The sequence below is a fragment of the Danio rerio genome, chromosome 25 (genome assembly GCF_052040795.2).
Source record: "Danio rerio strain M-AB ecotype USA chromosome 25, GRCz13ab, whole genome shotgun sequence".
NCBI classification, from domain to species: Eukaryota; Metazoa; Chordata; class Actinopteri; order Cypriniformes; family Danionidae; genus Danio; species Danio rerio.
In genome coordinates, this window is record NC_141045.1 from 17,627,501 (window position 1) to 17,654,317 (window position 26,817).

The window sequence follows — 26,817 nt, forward strand, 5'->3', positions numbered from 1 at the left end:
ACTGTGATTTCTTGGATTTACTCATTTTTTTAAAGTAAGTGGTTGTAAACAATTAATTTGGATTGAATTTAAACAAACAAATTAAGCTGAACATTACTAAATTTAATCAGTCTACATGACAACTGTTTTATTTGACAGCAACATGGCAGAAAGGTAGTACTTTTTGAAAAGCATTCCAAAGCACTGCGTCTAGCATTTTTACATGTGTTCTCTATGTATGTCCCTTCGGTTGTTCCAGTACTGTGGATTTTCTGTCTAACTTCAGTGACTGGCACATCTAGACTCTCTGTATTCATAGTCTGAGTGCAGGAACCAAACCGTGATGCCTGTAATGCAGCAATGCCCGAAAAATACATGCACCTTTACACATTTAGTGTTAACTTAAAATTATACCTTGACTACACCAAGTCAAGTCGAGCTTTGTCCTGTGACCGATAAGGTCGGTCTTACTGTAGTTGCATAGCTGATATGTTTTATAGGTCAGCTCTGTATAGTAAAGCGCTGCATCTCTACCTATAGACACATCTCGAGTCCCACAGAGCCACTTTCCGGCATAAAGAAACAGAAAGACTGTCAGCGCCTTGATGAAAACGCAGGGATTCAGGTGTGAAACAGGTGGCTTTCTGAAAAGAAGAGTCTGCAAAATCACACAGGACGTGTCTTTTGTGTTTGGTGCTGTTATTGTGCTCCAATGTGGGGCGTCTTCACTTCTCAAGGTCTAACTATGTATATTTCCGCTTTGGGCTTCTTTTGTGCTGTGCAAAATGGGGCCGAGGAGTAATTTTGCCCATTTTCTTTCCCAGAGGAAAACTAGTGGTGAAAAAAAGTGGATGTCCTGAAGGCCAGTTTGAGGCACATTAATGTCCTCATTTGGCTTTGATAGGTGTGAGTCAGGAGACGGGTCGCAGCAGGCCTCGTCCTCACACCTCTGAAACGTTTGAGAAGGAGGCCTGATTGAAACAGACACTCATTTTATCTTACAGACAGTCCCCGAGTTGCATAATGCATGTTAGTGGTGCTCAAGAGAGGTTGATAAAGCTTTGGTTCCTCATTAAGGTGCCAATTTACTTAAAGGAACAGTCCTTTTCTGGAAATAGGATCATTGTACAGCTTCCCCAGAGTTTTACAATTTTTTTAGTCCATTCAGACGATCTCCGGGTCTGGCTGAAGCATGTTTAGCTTAGCTTAGCATTAATCATTGAACTGGATTAGACCATTCGTGTTTCATTTATTTCATGTTTAACATTTTTTTTTTTTTTTTTTTTTTTTTAGATTTTGAGCAAGATTTTGAACAAATTTTCTCAAAGCTTAAGTTAAATTGACAGATTTCTAAAAAAAAAAAAAAAAAAAAGTTTGCTTTCTCTAGTGGACATCATGGAAATGCCATTGGTTCATGGTGATGGAATAGATGGGCGTGGCTCTTAAGCTGCACCACTTTGTACATAATTATATTATATTCAGTTCAGTTCCAAAGTCGCCTTATAAATTACGCTTTATGTCAGAGTCAAATTGTAAACACGATACTGATTTATATAATAAAATGCTAATAAAAAATACCCAAATTAAAGTTTTGTCTTAAAATTTAAAATGACACACAAGTACATTTTGCAATACTGCAACACGCAATACTGTGCTTTTTCTTAAAATATTGTGATTTATTTATAAATTCGACTTAAAAACAAAAAAATTAAGCTAATGAATAACTAGTAATTTTAACCTTGTTTTAAAAATAGTAAAAAAAAAAAAAAGATATTTTAATTTCATTCTAAAAATTAATTCTCTGCAAAACAAACCTCTCTGAGACACTGAAAGCAGTAAGGGTGGGATGAAATATTGATATGCCGATATTTCCGGCTGTGATACATTATCAACACTTTAGCGCCAAGTATTGATAATTATCTAAACGTACACAAGGTCTGAACTAATTAATCAGTCTTTCACTGACTGCAGTAGTTTACTGCTTTGACTTCAGTACACCCAGCAGGTGTATCAGTAATAGCGGATCAACAATACGTTGGATGAGCCAGTGCAAAGGTGAAAATCCCTGGCATACGTATGCCTTGTATCCAAGGCATTTGTGTGTTTCGGACATCACAGCTCTCTCGAATCTTCTGCTAGTTCCTCTCTGACAGACCCGCTTTCACTTCGCTAGATCGCTCGGGATCAGTGCTGTGAGACTTAAGGGTGTCACGATCCTACAAATCCTCGATTCCATTACATTTTCGATTCTAAAGTCACGGTTCGATTCTCGTTTTAAAAAAGAAAAAATTGAAAGCACAAGCTATGCCATTTTAAGACTTTTATGCAATATAGTAATGTCTGACCTTTGTGTGTTGTGACAGTCATGAAGCTCTGAAGGTCCAGCAATCTGTAGTCAATGCTACTAAATGTGCACTGCTAAGACATTCAATAACTTTCTCCTTCACATTGTTGTAAGCAGAGCGTGACTAGCACGTGTTTTTTCTGCATCCATGTTAACAGATTAGAGCTGTCATAGCACACGCAGCAGCAGCACGAGGCGTGAGCGTCGCTGAAGCAGCAGTGTTTCACGCGATAGTTTCGGTGCTGAGTCTATTTTTGCTGTGCTGCTCACGCTCAATTAAAGTGACAGTGCATTAATAATGACCTAAACACATTGAATTACAGAAAAAAGTAGCAATTTTACCCAATAAATGTGTAAATAATATCAACTGATTTATATATAGTCAATCATATAAACTTAAACGATTAAAAACTGCAACACATTTATTTCGGCCTGAACTACAAAACCAAATGTAAAACAATTTTAGTATCAGTTTTGCTTAAGTTGCACACTAGTGTTGCAGGAGAGGGGAAATGCTATTTATGGGAGTTGTAGTCCATAGGGAAGTGTATTGTGGGTAGTGTAGTTCGACACGCATGCTGGATGATGTGAACTCGCTGTGTGCTGTGCAGCTAAAGCAGAGGAAGAAAGTTTTATTCGGCTTTGATTTATGTTCACTCAAGTTATTCCACCCGGGAGCTGTTTGCACTGTGAACCTGACAACACAAAAATAAGTAAAAGAAGGGCAAGCATTTATTACTCCATCTCATCCTTTGCACGAGCTGTTACCCTGCTGCTGGACATTACTGAAGCGGAGACAGTAAAACTAGTTTGATCATGTATAAATATGATTATAATTATATTCTATAACTATTATTATAACTAGGTCTACATCATCCTGACTATTAAAAACAAAATTAAATGATATCACAGGCGATTGTCTTCTGAGTGCACCAGACATGAATGACACTCTTCACAGAGCTTGAGAAGCAGACAGTACTGTATAATGTATATCATTTGTAAAATAAAGACTTGCCGGTTAAAGAAACAACATAGGAGCAGGTTGCCGTAGGCCTTGGTGCAGATGAAAAAAAAAAAAGTGTATTTGTATATAGAGAGAGATATGTAACTAGATAGAATAGACAGAGATAGATTGATCTGTGCAGCAGCTGCCGAAGATCTGCGCGCTGCAGACGCAGCTGGTGTGAAACACCTGCGTGCTGCTTCTGCTCTTCATACACGATGCGCACGCACTGACGCACTTTCGCTTGCGGTGTGAAACAGGCGTTAGGTTGACTCGCAGCAATTTAACAAGCATGTTGTTTTTTTTTCGCTTGGCAAGCCAAGCTGACCTGATATGGGGCGTGGCAGCATCAACGATTCTATTTTTTGATTCGATCGATTTGATTCTATTAAAAATTCGCGAAATCGCAACACCCTTAGTGAGACTTCATATAGGAATATGTGCTCAAACTGGTAAAATACATTTTAGATAAAGATATCAATAGGACATAATGATATCATTTGGAGGGCCTTGCGTTTATTCAACCAATACAGTCCATGGGAAAGTCATGTAAATGATATTATGAAAACTTTGGTTGAAATAGGCTATTAAAGAAAAAACAAAACTGTTAAAATGACTTTTTAATTTGATTACTAACTAATGTTGTCCACTGCTGGAGACATTATATGTGCTCAAAGGACTCTGTGACCACCTTTATGAGCATTCTGATCAGTTATGGCCCGTTTCCACTGACTGGTACAGTACAGTACAGTGCAGTACGGGTCGGTACGGGTCACCTTTATCAGGCTTGCGTTTCCACTGCCTAAAGGGTATCAAGGGTACCCTTTTGGTGGGCGTGGTGTACGTCAGAAAGTTCCGGTCGATGTTATTCTCGCTCAAGGAAATGTCTACAGTAAAGCTGTACAGGTCGTTCACATATCATACGACATGTACATCTCACAAAACAGATGCTTTACACACATAAATACTTGTGTATAAATGTTCATTACTAACCTCTCTATAAACATGATTTGATTATAACTGCAGATCATTGACAAAATAGCCTACTGTAACATCTGAAATTATATAAAATAAATAAATAAATGCAACATATATGAACACATAGAGGCCCTGGCAGTCTCCGATACCTTACCAATTACATAAAAAATACACACATCATATATTTAGTCCTTATTTGGGTTCAAAAATGACATGCAACATATAGCCCACAGTCAGAGCAAACCTCTCATCTGTATCTTTAATGTTTGCCAGCACATGTAACCTTGTTAGAAATTAATTCAGTTATTCCGAGTTCATAATTGTCCAAAAGGTGATGATAATAGTTACCATTCGCAGTTTGTTTATATTTTAGGTCGCTGAAAATTTATTATTATTTTTTTCCGGCTTCTCTTTTGTTTTTTCATGCGTCCATTTCTGAAAGGATCGTATGTCAAAAGCATTATAATAATCGCATGCATGTTAATATCATCAGCTCAAGAAGTTAGTTATTTCAAATATAGATGCGCGATCGTGAGTTCTCTGGAGAAAGTGAAACTGCTCACACTTTTAGACGACCTCGTAGAAAACAAAAACAGGACATGGCAGATTTTGTTCTTCTTGGCTTTGTGGCTGTTCATCAATTCAAAAATGGTTTATTCAACCATGGCTCGGTATTAAATGTTTTTAGTGTTATGATGTTATGTCTCAGCTGTGTATTTAAAAATGCTGGTTTCTTTGTTTTCATTCTTCTGCTTGTGTATGTGCGAGTGACGCTTCTCTGTAAACCAATAGCGTTCAGCTGCGAGTCTAGCTCTGGCTTTTGGTACCTTTTTGTTGTACTAGGTACCCTTTGCAAAAAGTGCCCAAATAGTGGCACGGTATGGTTTGCTTTAGGTGCCTTTTGACAGTGGAAACGGCCATAAAAGCATACTGAACCATACCGTACCAGACCACTCAGTGGAAACGGGCCATTACTGTTCTTTAAAATTTATATATATTCATCTAGTGCAGGCGTGACCAACCCTGTTCCTGGTGATCGACCTTTCTGCAGATTTCAGTTGCAACCCATATCAAACACACCTGCCTGTAATTTTCCAGTGCTGTTCTGGTCCTAATTAATTGGTTCAGGTGCGTTTGATCAGGGTTTGAGCTGAACTTTGCAGGAAGGTCGATCTCCAGGAGCAGGGTTGAGCACCACTGATCTAGTGGGAATGCATGATTTTGCATTTAAAAAAATAAACCAGGGCTAAGCATAAAATGCATCAAACATGTTAGCCAAGTCATAGGTAATAGTTGTCTTAACATTACTGAAAACTAGAAAGCAATAAATTGCTACTTTGAATTTAAGTGTTTTCTTTAATGTGTATTTCACAAAATCGAGCTGCTGCTGTCGTGACTAATTTAGAGATGTGGCCTTTTCAGTCACAAACTGCTCTCTGCACATCAGCATTTTTAAGCTTGTTTGACCTTGTATTGCAATTCTATAAAACAAGTGTTGTTAATAAAAGAAAATTCATATTATAATTTTTTGATGCATTTTTCCTCATTTATTTACAAATATCGTGATTTATCGTGGATTGGTTTTCTTGTGATATTTCACAGAATCGCTGACATTGTGATATCATCACAATATTTTGCCCCCGATGTTGATATATCATGAGTTAGCCTGTGATTCCCACCACTAGAAAACAGATATCATGAGCTCCTGGTGTGTAAATGACACAATGCTGCGCTTCACTGTAAAACTGCTAGATTGTACATTTATTTAAGATCAAAGCAGTGTGACAGTGTTTCTATTTGATTTGAATTAATCCTGCAGCACACAATAGGTCACAATTACTGTAAAACTCCAGCATACACAACGAGTTAAAAATAGATTAAAATAACAGTGCTTCTTAAAGTGGTGTAATTGAAACCACACAACTTTTTCAACACGTTTAAGTACACTGCGCCTTTAACAGCTTTTCCTTACAATCTGAAAGTCATTCGGCTATCAGGTTCACAGTGGAAGGGCAAACAAACATCATTTAGCTCTGTTCTCCTACAGTCTGCGTACAGTAACATTATCAAGCCAAACTCAATGAGGGATGAAGCGAGAGAGAGAGAGAGAGAGAGAGAGAGAGAGAGAGAGAGAGAGAGAGAGAGAGAGAGCGAGCGAGAGCGAGCGCAAGAGAACTAGGGGTCATTTGGGGCTGTTTGGATTTTCCATGTGTGATTTCCAGCAGACTGGTGTGATGTTTCCAGCCAGCAAAACCATGTTAGGACACAGTCAGACTCTCTCTTTCTCTCTCTCTCAAACACACACAGGAAACATGCTTAATTGCTCCCATTAAAGAAAACGGCTCCAAACCAACTCCTTCCACTTTGTGTTTCCAGTTTGGCTTTTCTGTCGTTGAAGGAGTTTTTTTTCTCTTTAGAGCTCTTGTTAAGTGCTGGACTCGAGTATATGTGTTCACTTTCACTGTGACTCCAGACTAGCCAAGTCTGTAGCAGCAGTTTCTTCCATGTGAAACGCATTTAGAGTTCATTGTGCGGAATAATTTTAGGGGAATATATTTCAGGGGAGTGGTTTGGTGTTACCCAGAGTAGCCCCGGTGATGTCATTTTAAGAGAAAAGTTTTAATTAATTTGTTTTTCTTTTTTTTTCTTTTTTTGTATTGCTGAACAAGATAAATTGCTCACAATACACACCAGCACATTTAAAGGGATTGATTATTCATTTTACCTGATACTATGAATATACTAAGTGATAATAGTTTTTTCTTTCTTTTTTTACATACATTTTACTGCCTATTATTATTTTTATAATATTAATAAATATGAATTCTAATTAGCTTTTTAGAACAGCTGGTAGGGATTACACTGAGCTTTTTCTGGGGTTTCTGACATCACAAACCTTAATTTACCGCTTTCAAGGTATACCGCGGTTTGTAAAAATCAAGGTTTTAAAACCACCAAAAGTTTCTGCTATACCGTTCCTAAGGTATGTGTGAGATTTTTTATTTACGTTTTTTTTAGCACAACAGTATCTCCAGAAGAAAAGATATTCATTCATTTATTCATTTTCTTTTAGGCGTAGTCCCTTTATTAATCTGGGGTCGCCACAGCGCAATGAATCGTCAACTTATCCAGCACATTTTTACGCAGCCGCAACCCATCTCTGGGAAACATCCACACACACACACTCATTCACACCAGTACCCTATGGGTACCCAATTCACCTGTACCGCATGTCTTTGGACTGTGGGGGAAACCGGATCATCCGAAGGAAACCCATACGGGAGAACATGCAATCTCCACACAGAAAGGCCAACTGATGCAGCCGAGGCTCGAACCTGTGACCTTCTTGCTGAGAGGCGACAGCACTACCTACTGCGTCACTGTGTCGCCAAAAGATATTCAAAGATGCCATTCTAAATTGTAAATAAATGTGTTTTTGAAACACATGAAGACAGCAAAAGTCGGTAATTGATTTTGATTATTTAGCCTGACATGTTTACTGCTCGAAAATTTTATAAAGGTTTCTTAAAATAAAATATATTTTGGTAAAAAAAATTTTTTTTTACTCAGACAGTTAGTCTTTGTTCACCCGCTGCCCGTTTAAAATCATTTTCTACCCGATCATTACCGCTAAATTTAGATGTGGTTTTCAAAATCTCAAGTTTAAATTGGGCACTACCTAAAGAGAGAGATAACAGATAAAACCGTAGGTTGTACTAGGATTGCAGACTAAATGTCAGAATTCATACAAATTAGTCACTAAATCAAAAAGTTATGAATTGCTGTGAGATCGTGTTGGAAATAAAACTTTGAAATTAGCTGACTGATCCCACCTATGAATCAAAAATTTTTTGGTACAGTTTTGCTCCATCCGATCATCTCCTCCCAGCTTTGCTTTCAGTGAATGATGTCGTCAGTTTTGGCGGGCAGGGGGCTGAGAGGGCGTCCACTGCAAGAGAAAAGACTGTCCGTCACGCTCTCTTGCCATCTGGCCTTGAGTCTGAAAGTGGCTTGTGGACGGAGGGGTGTCATCGGACAGCTGGCTAACCCTAATCAGATGCTAGCAGACGTGCGTGTGTGTGTAAGAGAGAGAGTTTGTGTATGCGCGTTTGTGTGCTATATGTCTCTGTGTGTTATTTGTGTGTGTGTGTGTGTGTGTGTGTGTGTGTGTCCTGCTCTCAGGGAAACACCTGCATTGAATCTGCAGATAATATCAGTATAATCTGACTGACTCCAGAGAGCTGATTGTTCAGATCACCATCTGCTTTTTGCCGGTTGACCTTTACTTGTAAGCATATGGCCGTTTGTGGTTCTTCGTGCGCTCCATGTGCAGGTAGATGATCCCAATGCCTTGATTTGTCCCTGTCAGATTCCAGATCAGGGTTTGTTTTCTGAAAGATGGGGTGATGCATTTATTTTTTTTACTTTAGGCATGGCTAAGAACAGTTTTTCTTGGTTCAGATTTCTTAGTCTTGCTGGACTGAAAAGGGTTGTCTGAATTGAGTTTTTTTCTAGAGAAAATATGTAGTAAAATTTGTATTTGACCTGCTGTATAATTCTTTTTCAATTAAAAAAAATGTTTATAAAATTCAAAAGCTAAACAAATTAAAATATTATCATAGTACTATAAACTTAAAAATGTAATTAAAATGTTTGTATTTTTAAATGTATACTATTATTTTTTATGTTGTTTTCAGCATTTTGTAAATTCACGATAATATAATAAAATAATGATATAGAATAATAATAGGTGTTTATTATCACACAAATAAAGCCAAATATAATGCAAGTATTTTTATATTTGACAAATATTTAGGTTACAAAATTGCTTATTGATAAGAAGTGAATTTACACATATTTGTGTTGTTCAAATGACCCATATGAGTGCTTTTCATTTGGGAAATGAAAAAGGAGATGTTTTGAAGAATGTTCAAGCTGCTCCCTTTTCCTAAAGTCAGAGACTATCAAGTTTGTCTAAGTACTCTTTTCTTAGATTCATATTCCAACATAGTGTAACAAATATTACATGTTTATTGTATTGCATTTTTTTTTCATATTACATTTGTAGTCTTTTGCCTCCATCATATCATTCAAATTGTATTTAAATGTAAACTTGATTAAAATTACTTAATTGAACTAATTTCAATAATTCTAATTTAGCTGATTTAAATATATTTGCCTCTGCGTTGTCATTTAAAACACATTTTACATAAATTATTATTATTGTTAGCAACTTTTTGTTTAATTTTGTTTAATTTGTGTAAAATGTATTACTGTATTCAATTTAAAATGCGAGTTGAAATTTAAATATTATATTTTATAATAAATATAATTTAATTCCTTTTTTGTTAGGTTTAAGTAACTTATTTTTTATAGAATATGCATTGTAACTTAATAAATGCATTTATAGAATTTATTTCAATGACCCTATTCAATTCAATTTTTTAATGTTGATTTATTAGTCATTCTTAAAAGTATTTTCTTTTTAATTTAACTTATTAATGAATACTTCAAGATTTGTTATGTACAAAAATGTGTGTGGCATGCCAAATAACTAATACAAATACATGAATATTTGCACGTATATTTTATTTTTATTTTTTTTATTTAATGCAGTTTATATAGCAACAAATAGTAAACAAATTTGGTAAACAAATGGTAAAAAATAGGTAAAAAAACAAACAAAAAAACAAATAAGATATTCCTACATGCACTTTTTTTTCTAAATTTCATGCAAAAACACTTATGTTGTTGAAATTTATTATTAGGATATATCCACATGTAAATAGTTGATGGCAGTGGTTATCATCAGCTATGACTATTGCAGTCTTAGTGTAGTCAGTTTAGTCTCGTCATTTCTCCTCCAGAAAGTGTTTGTATTGTTGGTTTTGCTCATTGTGATTGTAATAAGGAGCTCAGTCATCCATCAGGCTTGCAGGACAACAGTCATTGTCCCAGAAACCTTGGGGTTTGTGCTCTACCCGTTCCGTCACACCCGGAGTAACACCCCGATACTTGTGGGTCACTTCAGACGGTCACAACCGCCTTTATAAGCTAAACTCTGATCTTTTGTCCAATTTCGTCATTTTTCTGAGGGGTATTTCAGATGATAAGTGTGAGACACGCGTCAGACTCGGACCCCTGAGGTGGAAAATTCTCTTCACATTGAAGTGTTAATGAGATTTTAATCAGTTTGTTTGTGGTTATACCAAATTGTTTTTATTTTTTCAATAAAAAAAGACACATTAGGTAAAATAATTAATTAGTTTTAGATGGTTTGTAAAATAAATTTTGTGCATTATCTGTGTAATCAATTGTAATACAACTGAATTTTATTAAAATTGTGTTTTATTGTATTTTTATGATAACTACTATTAACAATTTAATGATAATTATTATTATTATTATTATTATTATTATTATTATTATTATTATTACATCATGTTGCAAAAAAAAACTAAGCTTTTATGGTAATAATAAAATCATATTATTATTATTATTATTATTATTATTATTAATATTATTGTCCTAAAAGTCAATCTGTGTATAAAAATAACAGTAACAGCTATAATACCAATATTACTGTTATTATTGTTTTTTATCAATTAACAGATATTTTTTATATAGTTTCTAATAAACAATTTACGTTTTGTATTTTTTTATTTTTGTATATAATAACCACCATAACAATATTATTTCAGCTGTGTTGTATTGTAATTGTTTTGTATTTTTTCATACTGTGTAAGTTGATATCAGACAATAATCTCACCTAGTCTTTATTTTTGTATTAATGCATTTAATCTATTAATGCATTCCATTCATTCATTTATTTCATCAGGAAAATATGATGCAGAGTAAATGAATGGTGAATTTCTAAATGAAGTTCTTTTTCCCAGTCAGTAACAATTTTGTGGCATCAATAAAATTGTAAAAGTGCTCTTAACAGCTGACCTAGTTTTTTGAAGATATTTGATATATTCAAGTAAGAAACATGCTGAAACACAAGTTTAAAATATGTAATGATGACAGAGGTGTGACTTTTTTAGCTGAACTGTGACTTGTAGGCATTACACCTGTTGCTTTAGAAATCACATTCTTCTGGTGTAGAAGACTGATGGCAGATGAACCTGACAACACACAATGATTGACGTGGTCTTTACATATCCGCATAGAGTTTAAGATATGTATAGAACTAAAATGATTTGATAACATTTTATTTTTCATTTTATTAAATAAATGTATTTTATTTTATTTATTTTTTTAAATTGTATTTTATTTTTTATTTAAATTTTATTTAATTAATTCAATTAATTTTATTTTATTTAAGTGATTTCAAGCCCTTTTTTCTAATGAATGCAAAATAAGTAATTTAGAAAAAAGTTAGAAACCTGTAACTATTGACTTCCCAAGTAGTACAAATAATGTGGATGTCAATGCTTACAAGTTTCCTGCATTTTTCAAGGTATCTTATTTTGTGTTTAACAGAAAAAGGACAGGTTTGTGACAAGTAAAGGATTAGTAAATTCTAACAGAATTTTCGGTTTCGGTTGAATCATCTCTTTAACAAGTTCAAATTTGAGTATACTTTAAAATGGATAATTAGTTTCATTTAGTCACTATTAATTGATCAAATTTACAGAAAATGTACTATATCATGATCTGTATCATTAATGCATTGCTCTCTGTAATGCTAGATTGTTCCAAGGTATGTTATGCCCAAAATTGCCTAAAATTAGTAATGCATGATATTTTATATAAGGGCTGCACCATATTGGTAAAAACTGACACTGCAATATTTTGTAGTTCTGCGATATATATTGCGATATTAATATAATTTCTCAATGTGACTTGGAAATAATTCATTTTGTTGGGGAGTGCATCTGCATAACATCCAAAAAATAAATGAATTAAAGCACAGATGAAAACAACAGAACAAAGGTAAAATTTAAATAAACAGTGCTTTGTTTTTCGGTGGGATCTAACAAAATTGAGGTACAATTCCTTTATTAAATCTGAAACAGGACTGTATTGTCTTTATTTTCAAAATAAATCAACATAATTATTCTTTGTAAAAGTGACAAACTTGATCATTTCTTCTGATTTGCTTTAAATCGCAGGCTTTAAAAACACATTAAAGTAAAAATCTTTCACACTTAGATTATGATTCAAATTTACAATGACTCCACAGATCATTTGTACTAAACTGTGGTTCCTGGTTAATTATAAACCCAACTTGACATTGCAAATCCTGCGATTATTGACAGTGCATATGTGCACATTGCAAAATATCAATGCTGAAACAATACATTGTGCAGTCTATATATATATATATATATATATATATATATATATATATATATATATATATATATATATATATATATATCATAGTTGTATATATCACGTCATAGTTAGCAGAGTAAAGACAGTTGACTTTGTCCATTCACAAAATGATGACAGAGACTGCATAATAAGCCCTTAAAAGAGAAAAGATTACATTATTTTCAAACTACAGCTAGTCAAATCAATATTAAATTGGTAAGTGATATTCTAAAGGGTGTCGCACACCAGATGCGCCGCTCAGCGCTTCATGAGAGTTGAAAGTATCACACACCAGACAAGCACATTCGCATATTATTTAAAATGAAACTATTTAGAAGGCGCTCTATGGTGTGGCAGAAATATGAACAGTCAAAAGTGCCACGGACAGCACTTTTGGTGTGTGACCCTCTTTAGTCGATTTCTCTCTTTTCATGTTGTAGTGCTGCATGTATACCATAGTAATTATAGTGTATTAAATGTGAGATTGGACTCGCATATCAGGAAAGTGTGTATTTTGTGTTGGCCACTTTGTATAACCTTGAGTTACTTTTTGGTTGGCCATCTGTTGCTAATACGTATCCTGTCTTTGTTACTGCAGACTAGTTCAGTAAAAAGAAAGAAGAAATACCTGCATGTTTAGCATGTTTCCTTATCGCAAACGCAACAGTAATCTGGTAGTGTTTGCGCTGCTTTGGCTTTTTCTGGATTAATTATTGTGATCTCTCGACTGCAACAGAGACATACTGGGAAATCTCTGTAGACTGATGGCATTTCATGCTCTTCAGCCTTATAATCTTAAAATGTGAGCAAAATCAGCTGTTTTGTTATTACTTTAGACATTACGCTAGAGAATCATTCAAATACTAGCTCTAAAGTGACGTTGGTGAATTAGTAATGGCTTCTGCTGTTCTGATGTCAGCTGCAAATGTGAATGAATGGTGGAAGAAAATTGTTTCCTCTTACAAAAGGGTTTTGAGACTCTCTGTGTTTAATTTTCTTGTTTATACACACTATTATGCCATCGAACTGATGTATAAACGCCATACCACACGAGTATCAGTGTGATGTGTCTGTATATCATCACTGGTGGGACAATAAGGCACTCGGCCGCACAGCCATATCGCACTGCTACTTGTGTGAGATTGCTCATATATATTATACTACATGTCCTATATTGTAATGTGAGATTTTTGTCTGGACTGTTTGTAGTAGGATTGGGCAATAACTAAACAGAGTTTGGTTGTTGTTCTCTCTGTCTGTAAACGAGTATGAACTGATGCTCCTTCAGTCCTGATGCTGCTTCTCTGCTGTTGACCAACTCCAGGGCTCTCTTTGATCAGTTTCTGCTTTGGTTTTTTTTGTCTGCAGACTCCACAGGGGAGACTCTCCAAACTAAACACTCGTCTGTTTCTCTGTCCCTGTACGTCCCCTTTTCTCTGCGCAGCTTGTTTTGCAGGTTTGCCAAGTCCAGCTGAGCATGTTTTCAAGAGGCTGAAAAGAATGAATTATGCAGCAATAAAGCATGCTTACAGCTGGCCGTTTCCAGAGGCTTTGATCCGCGAGCGCAGTCTGCATGAATGCCCGCATTGTGTGTGTGTGTGTGTGTGTGTGTGTGTGTGTGTGTGTGTGTGTGTGTGTGTGTGTGTGTGTGTGTGTGTGTGTGTGTGTGTGTGTGTGTGTGTGTGTGTGTGTGTGTGTGTGTGTGTGTGTGTGTGTGTGTGTGTGTGTGTGTGTGGACACGCGTGTTTGTGTTTGGAAGAATAGAGAGGCCTAGGTCTGGGTTAGAGGAGATTACACTGCAGGCACGTCGGGTGAAGACTGGCTGGAGAAACTGCACACCGGCTCACTGTCACCATATTGTCCTTAAAGCAATAGATTGACATGAAGGGAATTTACACAGGGTCGTGTAGTTCAGACTGTCCATATAGAGTGCTTTTCATCCGGGAAATAAAAAAGGAGATGTTTTGAAGAATGTTCATGCTGCTCTATTTTTTTAACTTAAAGACAGAGGCTGTCAAATTTGAAGGGCTCTTTTCATAGATCCATAAGCTAACATTGTGTAATGAATAAAAGTTATGCATGTATAGTCTTTTACCTCCATCATATCATTAAAATTGCATTAAAATGTTAAATTAGTACAATTAAGCAGTTTTAATCAACTCGTTTCAAGTATTCATTGAAATTTAACTGACTTAATTTACATTATGCATAAATTGGCTTACACAGTGTCATTCAAAGCACATTTAAAATGCTAATTTAGTCAAGTGAATAAAAATGATATACTGTGCATCTAGAATGTATTCATAGCGCTTCACTTTTCCACATTTTTTTTTATGTTAGTCTTATTCCAAAACGGGTCAAATTCGTTTATTTCCTCAAGATTCTACACACAATACCCCATAATGACAATGTGAATGAAGATTCTTTGAAATTGTTGCACATTTATTAAAAATAAAAAACCTGAAAAATCAGATGTACAGAAGTATTCACAGCCTTTGCTCAATACTTTGTTGATGCACTTTTGACACTTATGGATGATGGAGGCCACTGTGCCCATTTGAACTTTCAGAGCAGCGGAAATTTTTCTGTAACCTTCCCCAGCCATGTGCCTCAAGACAATCCTGTCTTGGAGGTCTACAGACAATTCCTTTGTCTTCATTCTTGGTTTTGCTTTGACATGCACTGTCAACCCTGGGACCTTATTTAAACAGGTGTATGCCCTTTTCAAATCATGTCCAATCAACTGAATTGAGCACAGGTGAACTTCAATGAAGCAGCTGAAACATCTCAAGAATGATCAGTGGAAACAGAATGTATACATAAAAAAGTCTTTTATTTTTTTTGCTTTCGTATGCTTAGTTCATATTAAATTTTTAATTTGTATTTAGTCTTTTTAAAAGCATTTAATTTGTATTTAATTTAGTAATAACATTTGTATAACATATAGAAAAGAGGCCAGCTAGTGAAGCGCTATGCAGGTAAACCTCATTCCTCTGACCTGAAAAAGTGCTCTAGCGACAGACGCTAGAAGCCATGGTCTTTCGCCTCCTTGTTAGAGCAACCGACTCCCATGCAAAGAATTGCCGGTTTGATCCCAGCTCAGCGCGGGTTGAGTGCAGTAGGACTTGTGGGTTACAAATAAATTAATGTGGATATAGTGCACTGTTAGATATATTATTACACATAAATAATTTCTTTTTATTGTTTTCATATGCTTAAGAATATTTTTCTTAATTTAATTTGGTTATAATGTTTTACTAAACTTTGTTTGTTATGTATTTAATTTAATTTTGTTCTCCCAATCGTTTGCACATTTACATCTGTGAATTATAGTCAGAATTATTTACCCCCCCCCCCCCTTTTTTTTTTCTTTTTTAAATATTTCCCAAATGATGTTTAAGTGCTAGGAAATTTTCACAGCATGTCTGATAATATTTGTTCTTCTAGGTCTTTTATTCTTAAGTCTTATTTGTTTTATTTCGGCTAGAATAAAAGCAGTTTTTTAAAAAAAAAATTAAAAATTGAAGGTCAAAAACATTAGCCTGTTTAAGCTAATTTAAGCCCGATAGTCTATAGAACAAACCATCATTATACAATAACTTGCCTATTTTTCCTAACCTGCCTAGTTAACCTAATTAACCTAGTTAAGCCTTTAAATCTCACTTTAAGCTGTATAGTAATGTCTGGAAAAATATAAAGTCAAATATTATTTACTGTCATCATGGCAAAGATAAAATAAATGAGTTATTAAAACTATTATGTTTAGAAATGTGTTGAAAAAAAATTCCTCGTTAAACAAATTAACAGGGGGGCTAATAATTCTGACTCCAAATGTATATACTTTTTTTAATATAAAATATATATTATTTATAATAATATTGTATTATTTTTGTAACCTTAAACGAAGTGTCACAGCAATACTAAAGCAAAAAAGTGCCTCACTAAAATAATGACCATAAAATAATGTCATCCACCAACAAGCATTTCTCTTTGTTTTCTCTCACAGGTCGCAACGAACTCATCGCCAGATACATCAAACTGCGAACGGGCAAGACACGGACAAGAAAGCAGGTTAGTGAAAGCTGCTGTCACAAGAAAATAAATAACGTTTGTCCAAACTACATATGATTTCCACATTATGCTGGAGCCAGGCTTTGTTTATAGCTTTTATAGCTTCATCCAAATGTGTTTTACTGCCATCCCTAGAAACACCTGTTGCTCTGTGCAGATCTTATAGCAAACTGATTCAGACTTGTGCTGCTTTACTTGTTTTAAGCTAAAATGAAGTGAATGGTTAAATATTAGATGTTCCATTGTAATCAAAGTGCGTGCTTTTGCGGTTAATGGCAGGAGGCCTTTCATCTCCTTGGTTACAAAATGCTGTGTGTGTCTGTCGGTGTGTGTGTGTGTGTGTGTGTGTGTGTGTGTGTGTAGGTCTCCAGTCATATCCAGGTTCTTGCCCGGCGGAAATCCAGAGAATTTCACTCCAAGCTGAAGGTACAAGCCAGTCTTGTGTTTGACATTGTGTGTGTGTGTGTGCGTACACTAGTGTCCTGCTGTCTGTAACCTAGATTTCCTGCTTGCGACTGGCCTGTTTTGTATGCCGTCGACTGGCTAACTCCTTTTCTTCTGCGTGTTTGTCCGTTTCCTTCCCGTTTCGCACAACAGTGTGTTTGTTTTGGAGGAATCCACAGTTTTGCCAGACGCAGGATTATTTAACGTGTTACATTTGTTCAAGGATAAGCATGCAATTTAATAAAAACACAGCTTAAAAGTCAAGGTCAGATATTATTTATTCATTCATTTTTTTTTTTTCGACTAAGTCCCTTTATTAGTCTGGGGTCACCACAGCAGAATGAACCGCCAACTTATCCAGCATATGCTTTACGCAGCGCATGACCTTCCAGCTGCAACCCCTCTCTGGGAAACATTCATACACTATGGACGCCTACCCAATTCACCTGTACCGCATGTCTTTGGACTGTGGAGGAAACCGGAGCAACCAGAGAAAATCCATCCAAACGTGGGGAGAACATGCAAACTCCACACAGACACGCCAACTGATCCAGCCGAGGCTCGAACCAGCGACCTTTTTGCTGTGAGGCGACAGCACTACCTAGATATTATTATTTATTATTATGCGCCACCCAGATATTATTTAGCATCATTTTATTTATAAATGAGGGTAAATCCATTTTTGTCCAGATTTGAGTGTGTAGTTTTAGGTTACTGGAAAACACTGGGATTTTCCACTTTTTGTTTTTTAATCACTGTGTGAGGGAGCTGTTTCCTGAATTCTTAATGCCGTTTACATCATATCTTGTATTTCCACTTAAACTGCTTATTACATATAAAGAACACATTATGCTTATTACACATTTATTTACTTAATAAGTATCTTATAATAGTAATCTTATATTATATGTTTAACCCTGTATATATATATTATACAACGTTATAATCTAATAGTTGTTTGCATTTATCTAGTTGTGTACATTTGATATGATTATATTTACATGTCTTTGTATCTTTTATGCTAATCTTTGTTTATCTTATAATTCTTCAAAAGTCTTTGTCGGATGTCATGCTAATATGCGGATTTGCTCAGAAACACATTTTATGATAAATTTTTAATGAAAAAAAGCACGCACATCACTCTAAATGAGTGCTCAGACAAACCGCGAAAATATATTCAAAAAGGCAACAACACCAAAGCTCCAAAAGTTGCCAATTTATTAAATTATAAAAGCTAATTTTCTTTTTCTTCCAGGATCTTTAGAAGAACAGAAAGTTCAAAAGTGTTTAGAATCTAAATCTGCTAGAATGTTTAACACATTTACTGTCACCTTTTCGTCAATTTAATGCATTGTTGGTGAATAAAAACAACATTTTAAGAAGCAGTCTCTTTATATAAAATATATTGTATTAAAATTATTATAATACCAAAAAAAAAAAAAAAGTTGCGTTACTATAATGCATATTTGAGTTGGTAAGGGTGTCAGAGATCAGGCTTTTGTGGCATCTGGTGGTTAAACAGCGAATAACAGTTCATTAAACCAGTGTTCATCTGTCACTAACCATTCTAAATACAGCGGGGAAAATAAGTAAATGAAAATAATCATGGTGTTTTTGCTGCTGGAAATAATATTACTCACGAAGCTGTTGAAATAGAATTGAACCAGTTGTTATTAAAAACCCAAACATAAAAACAATACGAAAAAAAACCTGAAAAAGGAGTTATAACATTAATAATAATATTGAAATAAGAATGAAATGACATGAGGAGAAAGAACTGAACTACTGAAAAGTATTTATTACTTTATATAAAAGGCTTTTTTGGTGATGGCAGATTGAAGACAACTCTCATATGGAGAATGAAGTCACATGCTTTATTTAGGTGTTAGTTTTTAACAGACTTCAACAGAGTGTAAAAGTCTTGATGGTTCTATGGGTCTTGTTTATCAAATCTAAGCTTTATTTTGTATTTTCTATTGGATTCAAGTCAGGTGATTGGCTGGGCCATTCTATGACTTAATTTTCTGTCTGAAAGCATTTAAGAGTTTCCTCGGCTGTGTTTTGGATCATTGTCTTGTTGAAATGTCTACCCTGGTTTCCTCTTCATCATCCTGATAATGTAGATGTTGGATTGAAGCAGCTAATATTAGTTTACACAGAAGAAGGCTTGAGGGTTGCTGAAGAACTACTGAGAGATTTCAGCTGCTGTCTGGGCTTTCACTGCCTTTCTACACCTCCCTTTCTTCATGTGTTCAATACTTTTTTCCTGCGTCATTTCATTTTATTGCACATAACTTAATTTGTAATCTAATTAGATTTGCTTTCTTTGCATTTATGGATTTCTTTGGTTGTTACCAACATCTGGGGAACATTTCAACTCATTAGCACAGTCAAAATGTTGATGTGTTCAGTGCTTATTTTCCCCGCTGTGCATCGGTCAATATCATTTACTTGTATGAATACACTACAGAACAATTCTCTGTAGAACAATAAAGCACGCTGGGAATGATTACACCGTTGATTGACATTTTGCTCACCGACCTCTTTATTTAATGCTTTATACTGACAGTGTTTCATTTAACAAAACTAAACCTGTAGTTAGCAAAAAGGCAGAACTACTGCTCGGAGCCTTTTGTTTCAGTGCTGTTGCTTTTTTCTTGAGCCTGACACAGTGGACAGTTACTAGAAAGACTCATTAAATGATACAAAAGACTCTTGTTTGAGCGTTAATACTTGTCGACACACTTGAGCAGAAATCTAGACATTTATCAGATACTTAAACTTGACAGACTGCAGATCTCATTCAGAAGCCTTTCTTACCAAGAACAGCTCACGTTATCCAAATCAATATCAAACATCTAGATAATGAGACAGATATCGACCAGTAGCAAACCATGGAAGTCCCAGTACCATATAAGGCACAACTAATGGGGATTATAATAAAATAAACTATAATAGCTTGCGTTAATTTAAAACTAAAAACCTAATTAGTGTGCAGTGCAGTTTTGGAGATCTAAATTTGGCATAAAACAGTCAACACGAATATGGGTATTTTCAGAACCCCGTTGTTTTTCTTTGCAGTTTGTCCACACAAAAATGCAGTATCTGAAACCGAAACTTTCTGATTGGCCAACATGGCTTAATAATGGTAGACTAATTACTTTAGTTTAGACGAACACAGAGCACCTAAACACTGCACCGCTTTTTAATTCTCATTATAAATATAGCTTGTATCAGAGCTTGTATGACAGATGTCCACAGACGGCACGGCATGTATGTGTTTGTTTCCATGATCTACAAGGTTTGTTGCATGTTTTTCCTCATGATGCTGTCAGGGCCGATACAGCAAAGCTGTTGGTTTGCAGCAGGCATTTTTGTCGGGAGAGCTGTACGAGTATTGGAGAATGGCGGACTTTGTCTTTTATCAGTTGAGTTCGTCACCATTCAGACATATTGCCTATCAGTGCTGCTGTGTTTGACAGTTTAAAATCTTCCAGATTATCTGGGAGGGCTAATGGTTGGACAAGATAGGGCAAGAGACCTGCTGCACTGCTATCCACTGTGTCTGCATTCAGACCCAGGCATTGAGGAGAGAAGTCTTCCTCATTTAGTGTCTATAAACATGATTATCCTTAAAGTGATATAACAAATTGTGGTTGTGTGTATGAAATTACGCATAACAAATGTAGCAGAACAATAAATTACTTGCTGTTTATTTCTTTGCATTTTAACATTGTAAACTATAAAATTATGCATCTCCTCACGATTTTTCTCATTTTGTGAGCCAACTGTCAAGTTGTTTGCTCCTGTCTTTATCACCTGCTCAGCTGGCCACGCCCACTCCTCCCTCTGCTCACTGCACTCCATGACCATCAATTCTGAGGTAGACTTGAACAGAAAGAGGGATTTTATGGCCATTTAAAAATATATATATTTTTTAATTCTAGGACCACACAAACCTTTCGACAAAATGGAAACTAATATTTATTTGTTTTGTGTAATTTATACAAAAAAAGATTGAAAATTATCTGGATTTCAGAAATTGATGGATCATTGGATGTTTTTAAATTTTTATTTGTGGAACTTGTGACATTGATCCTGCCTTCATGCCTGTAAATGCATCATCAAAAATACAAAAAGGAAGGCGTGTCTTGATTTTGTTGATGTAGTTCAGTTGTGACCTGCCCTCACATCCATGAATTCATCATCTGTGAAAAGATGTTGCAGAGAGAAGGCAGTTTATTTTGAATGCATTCTTGGAGATGAAAAATTCAATGCAAGCTTCATTTGACCAGATTTATTTTAGGGAAATAATTTCATGAAGAAAAAAATGTGGGCGAGTTGTGGAACTGGTAGTTGATTAGATGGATTTGTTTTGCTATTGGTTGATCTTATGCGATTGTCAGGTTGCCCTACCTTTGTGCCAGGAAACATCTTCTCTAGGAGTTATTTGACTTATTAAAATACATGATACATTTTAAATAAGGCCTGCAATACTTTACCGACTCTGTCACTGTTCATTCTTTTACCGCCTCAGTCTGAGGACACATTGCTGGTGTTTTTTTGTAGCTTGAAAGCGATTCACACAGTGAAGTATCTGACTTGAAGTTCTCTGTGCTGATTAATTTCAGTTCCTCATACATTTTCCCTCCGCTGTATGTGTATTATCAACAGCTTATATAAACTAAGTCTTTGTATAAAAGTTTTGTATTAAAAGTAAACAAAAGCGATCTTGACCCAGACACTCTTTAGTCGATTCGTCTCAGCACTTCATATTTCCAGATTCAAAGGTCAATGACAAAACCGTTTTTCCATTTAGGTTCTTTAAAAAGCCTGATCTACTTATGACTTCACAAAAAAACTCATTCATTTATAGAAACGACAAGTCCCTTTGCCCTTGAGCCAGAACTATGAGATGGACTGAGTAAAACCTTTTATGGAACAGAATAAACAGCAGCTCAGTTTTCTGTGTGTGTCGTTGAAGGATCATACGGTGAAGAACGATGCCATCAACAGAATGGGAGGCATTTCTTCAGCGCAGATTGTCTCCGCCACAGCCATCCACAGTCGGCTGGGGCTCGCAGGACTGCCACGATCTGCTTTACCTGGAGCCACAGGGGTATGAGACCATGAAAAACTAATGTTGTTACCATATTTCCATATGTAAGATTAAAAGCATTAACATACAATGCCATATTAAAATGAGTTAATTTTTTGAATGTGCTGAATTGGTAAACAAAAAAGAGAACAAAATTGCCACTTTCTGATTAACCAGTGCTAAATATCAAAGAAATTTGCTGCAGTAGGAGTAGCTGTGTGAATTATTTTTTTTTATTTAATGAATTACTTACGCCTGAGAAGACTAACAACACGCAATTCTAATGAATTCTTAATATCGATTTCAGTGTTACAGAAAAAAACTTGTGTAAAGTTATAACATTATTGAGGACAAGTGAACAGTGTTGGATTAGTTACTTAATTACCATTACTAATTATGTGATTAAAATTGTAATTCAATGACTTTTCTAATTACTTTATATAACTTATTTACTTTGCTCAATACAATACTAAAAATCTCAACATGCAGACAATAGATACTAAACTCAGAATTCTAAATTTAAATTTCTAAATTTAAATTTTCACAAATTCAAATTGAAACAAAGTTGAAAATTTCAAAAAATGAAATGCTAAAGAAAAGTTAAAATCCTTAAGCAATGACACTATTTTTCATACTGTTATTCATTTTTTCCTTCTTAAGGATTTGAAATTATTGGACAATTGTAGCCTTTGATTTAAAAAAAAAAAAATCTAATTAGCATGTAAATATCTGAACTTACACACAGATAAACACAAAATTCAGGGCTCATACACATTTTTACTACTAAAATTCCATGACTTTTCCAGGATTTTTTCAAGTCCATTTTCATGACCTAATGTTTCATGCAATGTACACATATGCGTGGTAAAAGAAATACAATGCATGTTCAGCTGTATTACAGCATATCGAAAAACATGCAACAATCTATTCAGTATAATTATATCTATGTATAATGTATTTAGATAATGCTTACACCGCACTAATAATGTAAGAGTAGGTGATTGGCCAAGGACAGAAAAGAAGTAAAGATAACTTACCTATATTGAAGAAAACAGATATCTGTTTTCCATGACTTTTCCAAAACTTTGTGGGCTTTTCGTTTTTTCCAAAACTTCTGAACCCTGAAAATGACTCTTCTCTGAGTTTGTACAATATATGTTTATGAAATAAATTTGAAACTCAATTCTAAATATTTGTATAAAAAAAAAACAACAACACTAATCTGCTCATCTGGATTAATTTATAGAGAAATATTTTTTTCTAGTTTTTAAGGCAAATACATTATAAATAGTAATAATAATTTGAGTACATAAAAAATTTTATATCGGGCAAATAATAGACTCTGATTCTGTTGAAAGTACAAATAAAATCACAACTAAATGTATGGATTTTGTTGGTTCACATAGCTAGTTTTGTGGTGAATTATTCATCTGTGCTTGTCAATACAAAATATTTGTTTGCCCTTGTAATCTTTACTTGAAATCTGAAAGTGCACTTCTGGTTTGTTTTTTGTTACATTTTCAGATTAGGTCTATCTGAGGTATTGGACATGGTTAACATACTTAATTTCGCCCCTCCGACTGTCAGTTTTGTCAATAAACAAAAATAGTGAGGGGGAGGTGTCTGGTAGGCTGTGATAACCATTATTATTCATTAAAAGTAAACCATTAAAATTCATTTCCCGATCTCGCAAATAAAATTTGAGCAAAAAGCTCTCAGTAGAAAAAAGACAAGCCACGCCCACCGCTTTCTCTTTTAATATGTTGTTTCTGGAACTGCGTCACAATGGGGAAAAACACAAACAAATAAAAAACGGTCGCAGATTCCGGTTTATGTGGACTTTAAATTGAAAATGTTTACTGAATTCTCATGCTGTGTAACAGTAAACGCCACCTTTCACATCACGTAATATAACGTAAAACCATCCAATAAAGGCAGAGCAAACCATCACAAACAAACGGGGGAGAAATCCGCAAATCCACACAACTAAACACATCAACATATGTAAACTGTACATGTGTTTGAGCTCTATGAATAAATGATAATAAATCAAATGATGGCTCTTACTACAGTAAAAAGTAATCCAGTCTATTTGTATTTTTTACAGTAACTAGTTAATTACACACAACACTTGTAATAAATAAGCAAATTACTCAAGTTAAAACCAATACAAATATAGAAATGACAACAGTGCTTAATATTTTTCTGGCTTTTTGTTTTTGCTGTTGATTAAGGTTAATGATGACAGCAGGTAAAGCTTCTGTCACTTGAAGAAATGAACTATCTTTAAAGCCATTAGTGTCCATTCATCTGTGTTGTTTAGTTGGCTCTTGCACTGCAACACATTTGTGAATGAGTGTTAAGATATGCTTTTTTCCCCCTCTAGATTTGGCAGGTGTCAACAGGACAGCCTGGTTCTTCACAAGAGTAAGTGTAAATGGCAGTGGAAACTGTGCTGAATACTCAAACCAATCCTGTACTGAAGATTACTGATTTACTGTGTCTTGTTTACAGCGTCAAGCCATTTTCACAGCAGAACTACCCCATCCAGACCACCACTGCAATCGCAGGTGTGTGTGTGTATTCTTTTTACAGTCATACTCTAGAAAGAAAAACACTTACTTTTCTATATATTTATAGTTGGATGAGCCACTAAAAGTTGTCGTTTTCATCATCACTGTGTTTATTTATGAAATAACAATTTAAACATAATTATAACAAACAATTCCATGTTCCAACATTTGTTGTGATTGATTGTTGTAATTACTTGCAAGAATTGGTATTAGTGTTTTTTTTAATGATATATAACTGACTGAAATATAATATTGTATATAAAAAAAAATTTCTCTACATTATATACACACAATATAAATATACTATACACAATATATTAAATTTAAAGACTATATATATATATATATATATATATATATATATATATATATATATATATATATATATATATATATATATATAGTAAAAAAAATACATTACAAATATGTTCTTTTGATGGCACCTATGTTTAGTGAAATATACAGTACATTCATAGTTAATCTGCTCTTGTGTTATTGTGTGCTTCATTGCTCTGTTTGTGTGTGTGTGTCTGTTCAGCTTATGAGTCTCCTACAGCTCTTTCTGCTGCTGTGCCGCCATGGCACGGTCGATCCATCGGCACCTCCAAACTCAGACTAGTGGAGTTTTCAGCCTTTCTGGAGCATCAGCGAGACCCAGATTTAGTGAGTCACACACACACACACACACACACACACACATGCACTGCAGAGACATGGCCTTGAGTTGATTCACCTGCTGCTTAATAATCTACTGTACTGAAGACACGTATAAGTAAAATGAAGAAATCACACAAGCGCTATTCACTGATGACTTCAGCCAGCTCTCCAATTTATATCAGTTTATTTATCAGATGTATGATTACTCTTTAATGGAATCTTATAACATTAACTAGATATACAACTTAAAGCAAAGCCACAAACAATTTAAAGCGAAGCCACATAAACATCTTCAGCTTATTTACTTAATGAAGCCTTTTTTAAAACAGATGCGATTTTGATCAAGAGAGTGTCCGGATGCATTTTTTATTTATTTTTTTAAAGCCCTGATCTAAGTACAGTCCACACATTGAAGACAGTGGCACGTACAAAGTAGAAGCCCAGGTTAACTAAAATATGGTGCGTCAGTGTAAAAGCAGAGCTGAGTAATGGATCATGTTGGCAGTGTCCCTCTGCTCTGTCTGACGGCACACATTAATCTTCTGTTCTCAATACAGTAAACGCACAACACATACCTCAAACCACTTCACAACTGCTATATTACTCGCACAAACAGCACTTGGGAATAGCATTTGAACTTGAAAACTTTTTTTTTGTGTTGAACAGTTATTCCTAAACAAGTATATGCTAGTTTAAGATATCGTTGACACAAAAAATAAAAAAGGGCATTAAAAAATGACAAATCTTGGTTTTCTGATATTTTAAACACAGAAGATATTTTGAAGAGTGTTGGAAGCCATTTAAATCTCAAGTAGGAATAAATACTACAGTACCTGACAAAGGTTTTGTCATCAATTCCAGTTGTAAGAGCAACAAATAATAGCTTGACTTCTAGTTGATCATTTGGAAAAGTGGTGGATTTTTCAGATGAATCGGTTGATCTGCATCCCAATCATCACAAATATTGCAGAAGACCTGCTGGAACCTGCATGGACCCAAGAATTTCATAGATATCATAGATATCTTCAGCAGGATAGCGCTCCTTCTTATACTTCAGCCTCCACATCAAAGTTCCTGAAAGCAAAGGAGTTCAAGGTGCTCCAGGATTGACCAGCCCAGTCACCAGACATGAACAATATTGAGCATGTCTGAGGTAGGATAAAGGAGGCATTGAAGATGAATCCAAACAACCTTGATAAACTCTGGGAGTCCTGTAAGAATGCTTTCTTTGTCATTTCAGATGACTTTATTAATAAGTTATTTGAGTCATTGCAGAGATGAATGCATGCAGTCCTCCAAGCTCATGGAAGTCAAACACAATATTAATTCTGTTTCCACTGCAGCATGA

General features: G+C 35.0%; 1 protein-coding gene across 4 annotated transcripts in view; it reads left to right on the top strand.

The window, feature by feature from the left end:
• Positions 1-26,817, top strand: part of tead1a (TEA domain family member 1a) — a 79,641-nt gene that overhangs the window by 39,067 nt on the left and 13,757 nt on the right. For all 4 annotated transcript variants that reach the window (XR_015525608.1, XR_015525609.1, NM_212847.3 and 1 more), the window contains 6 exons: positions 16,633-16,697; positions 17,061-17,123; positions 22,126-22,260; positions 24,626-24,666; positions 24,754-24,809; positions 25,351-25,475. Coding sequence is in view for 2 of the 4 variants with exons in the window: in NM_212847.3 (NP_998012.2) it covers positions 16,633-16,697; positions 17,061-17,123; positions 22,126-22,260; positions 24,626-24,666; positions 24,754-24,809; positions 25,351-25,475 (485 nt within the window). In the remaining 2 variants the exon portion in view is untranslated. The remainder of the gene's footprint in view (positions 1-16,632; positions 16,698-17,060; positions 17,124-22,125; positions 22,261-24,625; positions 24,667-24,753; positions 24,810-25,350; positions 25,476-26,817) is intronic.